The sequence below is a fragment of the Poecile atricapillus genome, chromosome 3 (genome assembly GCF_030490865.1).
Source record: "Poecile atricapillus isolate bPoeAtr1 chromosome 3, bPoeAtr1.hap1, whole genome shotgun sequence".
NCBI lineage: Eukaryota > Metazoa > Chordata > Aves > Passeriformes > Paridae > Poecile > Poecile atricapillus.
In genome coordinates this window covers 65,379,192-65,388,383 of record NC_081251.1, presented here as the reverse complement: position 1 = coordinate 65,388,383, position 9,192 = coordinate 65,379,192, and the positions used below count along the sequence as shown (strand labels likewise).

Here is a 9,192-nt window from a genome sequence, read left to right as displayed (position 1 = left end):
AAATAATTCATTGACTGAAAAGGAGATAAAAAAATTGCTTGCACAAATTACAACTGGATCAACTTGGAGAATTATCAGTAACACTGGTAATAAAAAGACAGGGTTTTGGATTTGCTGATCTTACTGCTCTTTACGACATCAGATTTTCTCTGAACATGTTTGTTTTTTAGGGGGAAGTTTTGCCACCCACCTAAGAGTGATAGAGTGGAGACAAAAGTAGTCAAGATTGGCCAAAATAAAAGCTTGTTCTGTTTCAGGCAAGGAAAAATATTTATTTTCACCTGTCCTCAGTTTTCCTGGGTTTGAAATCAAACGTCAAATATTATTATATTGGGTCTGACAAAACAAAATGTTTTTGCATATGGTCTGATCCCTAAAACAAATATGAGTCATTGACAGCAATGTTTTCTCACCCTTCTTTTTCAGTGCCTGGGAATGGAGAGTCAGCTCCTTTGTCCCATGTGATGGAGTCCTCTGTGCATCTGTGGTAGCTGTAAGAACTGCACCTTTGCTGCGATGATTTTCACTGACTTTGGGGCTTTTCACTGCTCTGTGGCCAGGAGACCTGACTCTGAGGGCACTGTGCTGTTGTCCTCTTCACTTAGCAATCTGACTGACACACTTTGGAAGTAATTTAAATGCTGCAAAACAGAAAACACACTCTAACAGGACCCAAAATAAGTAAATAACATTCATGTGTGCAGTTTTTTTTTCATTAATTCAAGCATCATTGAAAATTATGCTGAAAATTGAGGTCCACACAATAGTCCAGATCACTGTCTCAAGGTAATGGGCATTTGAAATTCTCTTTCTGATGTGTTCATCAGCCTATATAATGCTTGTTGAGCTCATCAAATGCTGTTTACATGAAGTATCTTGTCCATAGATAAGAAATTATTTGTATTCTCTTTTGATTAAAAAAGAAATCCATTTTATTCCCATCATTTGAATCTATGAATAAGTGTATAGAAGTAAAAAGGAAAAGTAAAAAGTTAAAAGGAACAGAATGAGATAAAGACTCTTTCTTTTTTTAAGCTCAGCAGTTCATGGGAAGAAAATTGGGAACTCTGATAGGGCATAGGGGACAGTTAGAGGGAAATTTTTGCCAGAAAATATTGGAAAAGGTGTCTGACAAGAGGTAGGTGGCATCAAGGCTGGAAAGCCAGACAAAATATTGCATGGGTAAGTTTGAGAAAGCTGGAGAGCATTCCCTTTTGGGGACACCTTTCTTGGGAGCAGTGCAATCTTCTTATGACAGCACTTGGAAACCCAGAAGTCCAAATCATGTACCAGCACAGCAGCTTTTAGGTCAAATAAATGAGGCCTAAAGTCATGTCAGCAATCTGTGTCCTCCTGTGGGAACCAGCTCACTCTGAACAACATCATGCCCTTACCAGCCTTCACTCTTGTCTGAGTCAGTGGCCCCAGGTCATTCACACAGCCCTGAACCTCAGCTGGTATCAGCCAACAGCAGCTTCCGACAGTTCACACAGGCTCTCTGTAAACACACTAAAAACCTCACACAGATCCCAGGAGAAGAAAAGAGCTGTAAGGGAGGTCTGTTCCACAAACTGTGCACCAAGGATGCTTCCAGCCATTCATTGCAACTATAACTAGACTAATCTGAAGGCATTGGTTTGTAAATAAACAGGCACAGAACGTTGAACATCTAGTCACTACGAGCAATTTCATATCATTCAGCCTGGAGAAACTTGCCTTTAGAAGTTTCCCAACAGAAATTACATAGGATGGCACAGAAGTGTGTCTGTGTTTATGGGACGGGATAAGCATAAACTTCCTTGAAATGATAGTTTGACTGTGGTTGTTGACCTTTTCCTTCCTTTGTTTTCATGAATGGATATCCACTGTCACTCTGCACTACTTGTCCACCTTTATTGTGCCCTAAGAAAGCTGCAACAGACTTGACAAAGAACAACTTTCATCACAGAGTTTTCAGCATCCTCAGATTTATATGTTTATGCTCTAAGGAAAAGTAGGAATACTTTGGGGAATCACTGTAACAACTTTGCAATTCAGAGAAATTTTTGGGGGGAGCGGAGGACAGTGGAAAGGAAGAGTCAGGCAGGAACTCACTCATCTGTGGTAGCAGCTTGAATGTGATGCCTCATTTTCCACTCCTTATTCCCAGTTCCCATTTGGATGTCATTGAGAGAAATATGAAGAGCAATATTTCATCTGGTTCTGCAGCCTGTCCTAAAGATGGTCAGGGTAGATATAAAGCAACGGGAAGAAAGTGGAAGGTATCTGAGGAAGGAGCCCTCTTTTTGCCTCTCCATGCACAGCGCCTGCCATTCAATCATGTGCAAATGAATTTTACTGGCACTGAGATGAATTTAATTTTTTTAAGTTTCAGAGATTATATCTGGGAATAAGGAGTGGTTTGGGTGAGGCCAATTAAGCAGCCTCTCTAATACTCATCTTCCTTTCCAAAGACCACAATTGAAGGATTGCAGATTCATGAAGAGGAATGCCATTCCATGGTAAGGGAGAACATGTCTTGGTGTGCCACCTATATCAAGGAAGGAGAATAGCTAAAAACAAATAGTAAAGTATCTCCAATGCTGACCCAGGACTGTAAAAAAGGAAGTAAAATAAATTATTTTATCAAGTGGGATTGCTTAAAAAGGCAGGCTCATAAATTTGAGGGATTCCCATATATACTCTAATGCTTATTCCAGAGAGAAGGAACCATGGTATCTGAGTCAAGCTCAGCTCTTTTTTAAAGACCTGTATGACTAAAATTTCCCATTTTGGCCAAGCTCTATGCTTTGGACAATCCTGCTAATTGCTAACAAAAAGAGTTATCTACTTTATCTGCCTCAATCTGCAGCAGATTCCCCAACAATGCCTATAATTCTTGTTCTTTGTACTATTGCTCAATCTTTCAATGCATGTTTCCTGCTGCATTCTGAACATCTCAGTGAGACATGAGGCATAATCTCCTTTACCTTTTTTCCTCTAGTTGCTTCCTCCTCTTTCTCCTGAACAAGCTGTGCTCTTTGGCATTAGTATTCCAGTCACATACTCACATGACACTACTTTACCAAGTTTTTGTTATGTCAATTAAGTTGTAATTTGGATCTTTCTTTAGGTGTTCTGATTCCATTATGTTTATTTAGATGCAGTTTACAGTCTAGAGGGTCAGTTGTTTTGTTTTCTTTTTTCTTCCTTCAATGACATTTTTTTAAAGAATCACAGTTCCCATTTTTTCAGCTTTTTTATTTAGGCCTGTGTAGGTCACGTTTATCTGGACAGGCATGTCACCAGCCTGACAGGATATCATAGCATATATCAAATCAGATTAGCAAGTCTATGCTGAAGTTTTTTCTTTGCTAGGTGGAGCTCATTTTTTTCTTATCAGTCCTTCCCACCCCACCATGGAAATGCATGGCTATGCTGAGGTAACCAAGATATTCCTTCTCATTCCCACCCTTACTTGCATCTACTCATGCAGGCATAAAGATCCTTCGTCCAAACAGAAACTGCAATCAGAAGTGCTTCCAGGCCTTTCTATCTTTTCACCAAAGAAACCTCTACATCACAAAACCCACAGTGACCACTCACTGTCATGGGGCCACTTGGCTGCAGGAGGCTGAAGTAACTGCTGATTTATTTAGGAGAGAGACAAGACCTAAGACTTTGTGCAAAAGTAGAATACACCTGGACCCTAATTAATGAAACACAATGTGATGTCGTTAATGAGATTGATCCTAAAATGCAAATCGAAGAATATAATTGGACTGAAATAGACATTTGAAAATCTTCTACTTTTACATCTGTACTCCACAGTAGGATCACCTGTATCAAAACTGTTCATGAATAATAGTTGACGAACCATAGTTTTAAAAATAGCTAGTAAGAAGACATTGTGAACTATCACAGCACATCTATTTCAGTACTTCACTCTCCTACCTTTTGTTTTTCCTAAGTAAAACAATGTTCCTCTGCTGCAGTTTACTTGTTCTAACCACAATTCATATGGAGAAAAAATTAATCCCTCCTTCTTTGCAAACTGGATGGATCTATTCTAATAAAACAGAGCTAGAATGCATCTTGAAACAGTGGACCTTGATTATCTACTATGTCATGTTTCTAGAACAGATCTTCACAGATTTTGAACACCGCCCTGATTGCTTTCCAAACACAGTCTGAGACTTATCATCAGCTCAGATGAAGCTATGTTGCCATAAAGGGTGAAGAATTTTAAAGGCCAGGTAATGTCTCCAGGCCAAAGAATAAACTCTATCTAGCATTGTTTTCTTTCAGAGAAACATACCCTTCATATATTAAGAATACTTACCAACTCTCCTTTCTTTGGACTAAACAGCATCGATCTCAGTCTTTCTTCACAGACTCCAGATTACTCCCACTGAAATCCATTTGATTTTCAGCTGACATTCCCAAAACTGGTTCCTGAAGTGCAATTCCCAAAATGTTGGTGCAGCCAGGAAGATATCCCGTAGGAATTCTTAGCTACTCAGTGTTGTTCACCATCACATTGTTACTTCATTTTCATGCTTGAAATTACTACAGACTGTTGCCTGCTCACCAATGCTGAGTGAAGATGAATATGATGATTTTCTGTGCGCTATGAATATTATTTCTATTTGTGCGTTTCAAACTGCTTCATACAGTTCTCCAAGTACAGTCAGTGAACTCAATGTGCTCTAATTGATTTTGTAAATATTTAACTTATTTAATACTTTTTAATATGCTATTCTAACATTTACATCCCCGTAATCCTCAGCATTTGTTTGTGAAGATGATTGCATTACAGTGATAGCATAGACAGTAAGCATTTTGCTTTTCAGTAAGCAAAAATCATTAAATATTTTGCCCCTCTGTATTTTGGTAGGATCAATTGGTGGTCATGGGGAAGTTCCTATGACTTCTACTGTATTTGTACATGTTCTGTGGAGCACTAAGAAATTTCTTACTCAGGAGCTTTCTGCCTACCCACTTTTAAAAGCACTTCTCTGTATTTTAAAACTAACTGTGGAGACCGTTAAGACTTTAGAAATTAATCATGCCTCATAGACGGAGATCTTTGAAAGGATTCCCTAGAAGAACAAATCGATAAAATTAGAATGATGCAGGTAACTAAACACTTACTGTTGTCAAGTGGCCTCCTATCAATTATCTTGTGCTGATTTAGCCTCTTTTTGCCCATGCTAATTGACCTCGATGAAGGCTATTTGTTTCTCGAAGCTTCAGCAGCGTGACTTCTCCGCTGTCAATGGTGTGGCTATACTGAAAGCCAGGCTCTACCTTCCTTTTGCCTTTTGATGTGGACTTTGGTAGGAAATAAAGGCAGTGTGATGTTTCACAGCCGAGCTCGGAGGCGAGCACAGCTGGCTGCGCTCTGCTGCTGGAAGGAGCAGTTGTTCGCCCGGATCAGCCCTCAAGGGCGTCCGTGCCTCGGATGGGGTGAGGAAAGCAGCTCTGCAGAGTAGCTCCTGCTGACTGATAAAAGGATGTGTACGGTAGTCTCAGTCTTATCTCCTTAGGCGGGTTTACACTGGTGTGACACTGCTGAACTTAGACAAGCAGTTCCTGATTTACTGTAGGGCGAGGGCAGAATCGGGTCTGATTTTGCACCACAAGCCATAGAGGTGACCCAGCCCTCCCTGCAAAACATCTTGTGTATACTTAAGAATGCTTCAATATATGTAAGCATATTTATAGCTTTTCCCCACGTTGCGAGGATATTTTGGATCTTTCTGGTACCTCTGGATACAAAATCTTTCAGAGCTGAATCCAGGACAGATAAATCACGACTCCGGCTTCTTTCGCCTAGGCTAGCCTGCCTAAATCACTGCCACATTCCTCCCATAGCAGTCGTTTAAAATTAATAGCACATGCAGAGGAAAAACTAAACCCTTTGACGTCACTGCCGAAATGAGGAAACATAAACAGAAAAGGCTTCTCGGCGGCGCTGGCGGCGGGGCCGGGATTGGCGCCCGTGGCAGCGGCGGCACCTCCCAGCGCTGCCGGCCTGCGCCAGCGCCCGCACGGGCAGCCAGTGCCGCAGCTCCGCCACTGCCGGCCCGCCGCGCTCCGGCGCGCTCCTCACAGCCCTCTGCCTCTTAAGGTGCTCCTATCCCCTGGGCTGGGGGACTTGGGGAGCTTTTCTTTCCTTTTTCTTCCCCCCCCTCCCCCCCACCCTCTTTAAAAGCAAAAAACAAAACAACAGCAAAACCAACCTTTTAATTTTTATTTATTGATTGATTTATTTTTAATCATTATTGTTATTATTATTATATTTGTTTGCTGCCGTTGCTTATTTCTGTTCCCAACCCTGGATGCAGTTACTGGATTCTGCAGTACAAGTCTTCATGAACAAGCTGCACCGCTTAGAGATTTCACGGAATTCAAAGGTCACAGAACTGCCACTATGGTTAAATGTCTTGTTTAATGGTTGAGGTAGGTACAGCAAATCTAAAAGAGGCAGCATGATTGTTTTTTTGAATTTGTTTTAAAATTGTGAGGGGGAGAGGGAGATAATACTATTATTTAGTGGAAAAGATTTTTACTTGTGATTGTTACTACAGCAACCGTTTTTTGAATTTCCTCCCTTTTTCTCTTCAGTCAAACTAGATGAAAATTTTAACTTATGTTGATTTAACCGTTTGATGGTTATAGAAGATTGCAAAAAGAATCTCTTGTGGTAGTCCTTTCTGACCCCACTGGGGAACGTGTGATTGATTTTTCTATATGTTTTCCTATTGCTCTGTGGCAGGAGAGGAGACCTGGGACTTGTCTGGCTTAGATGAAGGGAGAAAAAAGCAGAAACTTGTTCCTATCCTGAGAGGGCTGTGAGTTTTTCTGAGAGTTAGAGCAGAGGGAGGAAGAGTTGGAAATAAACAGGTCAAGCAGAAAAGAATATCGGCCTCATTTTTAGGAGTACATGTACCGGTTTTGGGGTTGGGTTGTTTTTAATACATGCTTAGTGTACTTTACTTGGTTTGGGTTCAGAAGTTCAAAATTAAGAAGCAGCCTGAGCTTTGACTAAGAAACAGATCCCCACTGGGAGGGGAGAGAGCTGGTTGTCTTATATCAACACCAGTTTTCATACAGCTTTTGCTACCCAAACAGAGAAAAGTGGAAATTTGCTCCGGAGTTGAAGTGATGTAACCTGGCATCTGTTTCATAGCATATAGCTTCAGTTCATATTTGAGCCAGTGATCTGCCTTGAGTGAGTATTGCAGCATCACAGTGGGCAATGTGTGCTGCAGTAAATGAAAGCAACTACCATCAAACTAACATTGTTTTCAGGAGCGTGATTCTAAATTATAAGATGAAGAGCCACTTGTCAGAGCTTGTGTGTGTGTACAAGCAGTCTTAAAAATAAATCCAGCCAACACAGGAGATTTCTGTTGTTAGTTGGGTTAATATACAAATATGTTCAATGACCAGCAGTCTTCATATTTTTCCAGTTTGTGGAAAGAGACTTTTTATAGCTGTTTGAAATGTTGCTCTAGATATAAATCCTCTGCATTTGAAAATATTTCAGTTTAACTTTAAAAATTATACCTAAAAACCAATTCCTCTAACAAGGAACAGAACATGAGCGCACCTATCTCCTGCAGTGCACTCCATAGGGTTAAAAAAATTAACTTCACTAGGCTGAAGCATGCTAGCTTAAGGACTGCAAAAATATTAGCTCTGAAATGCAGAGGATGTGCTATGTGCTGTGAATGGACAATTGCTATTCTGCAGTGCCTAGTGGGAAAACAAGGACTTTGTGTATTGCAAATGCATAACTGCAGCTCCTCCATTTCCTTTGCTGTATCTTCACTGATGACTGCAGAAACAAAGAGGTTTGTCACAGATAAGCTCTTTAGTGCCCCATCTCTTTGAAGATGCTGTAAGGTATTTTCTCGTATCATCAACAACTCAAAGTCAAGCCTAGTTGGATGAACTGTTGTTCTATAATCTCCATGTCATTTTCTCCTCCTCAGCTCTCCCCAAATTCTTGCCATGTGAACTGCCAGCTGTTTTCAAAAACTAAAGTACTACTTCTCTAGGCTCAAGTTCAGAAAGGCTAATATAGGCTGGTTAGATGATTGATTGTAAATTAACTAAGAATGTGTCTCAGCATAAAGAGACTATAACCTGTTCTGTAAGGAAAAACCCTGTATTTATATGAATATATTCAAGTTTCCAAAAGACAATCTATAAGATGTTTGCTTATAATAATTTCTGAGAATTATATTACTGACTTATTTTGATAAAGAGTTTCTAGAGAAGCTTTGTTTTTAAGCTCTGTATCTACACGTTGGTGCATATGTGTTCCGTAGCAACTGCTTGTGGTGGTACTAATAGAAAATATGGTAAGTGGACTTCAGCTGAGGAAATCAGTTCTCCTGGTTTAGTAAGAAAAGTTTATCTGCAATGTTTCCTCTAAACAATCTCAATTCAACATCTAGAAAAAATGCAATTTAAAGTTGGCCTCTCTGCAGTGGATGAAACACTTACTGACTGATTTGCACTCACATGGTCTCAAAAAAATTGTGTATTGCACAAGTTTCATGGGCTATGAATGGCTGCTTCTTCTGAGTTTGTTTCCATAGGGTGGACAGGAGTTGTCACCAGTGAAGTTCCAGTGATTCCATCAGAGCCAGGCACACTCTGCTGAGACTAATCCAGTATACTGCAGATTACCTTTTAAAATTGTAAAATGTTTGTGTAAAATGGTATAGAAACATATCATTATAACAGCAGCTCCCCTTTCCCCCTGTTTATGTACTTTTCCCTTTTGAAACTGAACCCTCTGCTTGCCCTTACCAGACCTCTAGGTAAGTCATGGTAGCAGACTGATTTTCCAGTGTCTTCATTGCAAGTATGATGTGTATTTGAGACATTTGGTCATATATAATTCCTTTTCACTCATCACACAGTTCTTCTACCCACAGCTAAAGCATATTTTAATGAAAAATGGTCTGAAAATTGTTATTCTATGACACATATATGGTTTTCCTGTAATTATTCAGTCTCAGGCAATAAACTGCTCTTGTACTGGTAGCTTTCTTTATAGGAGCTGTATGAAGCAAAAATGCCAGCTACTAACCAAGCCGTTGCTGTCAGTAGTGTGAAACCTGACACATCTCTATTTAATGATAATAAGAAATATTTGAGACTTAATCTCTCCTCAAATCAAGGTAGATACAT

General features: G+C 40.0%; 1 protein-coding gene across 3 annotated transcripts in view; it reads left to right on the top strand.

Moving 5' to 3' along the window:
- Positions 1 to 5,959: 5,959 nt before the first annotated feature.
- Positions 5,960 to 9,192, top strand: part of PDE7B (phosphodiesterase 7B) — a 168,602-nt gene continuing 165,369 nt past the window's right edge. For 2 of the 3 annotated variants that reach the window (XM_058833981.1, XM_058833983.1), the window contains exons 1-2: positions 5,960 to 6,112; positions 6,330 to 6,444. In XM_058833981.1, the coding sequence (XP_058689964.1) occupies positions 6,424 to 6,444 (21 nt within the window). In that variant the 5' untranslated portion in view covers positions 5,960 to 6,112; positions 6,330 to 6,423. Of the gene's footprint in view, positions 6,113 to 6,191; positions 6,445 to 9,192 lie in introns of those variants that run through there. The other variant, XM_058833982.1, reaches the window with a different exon arrangement.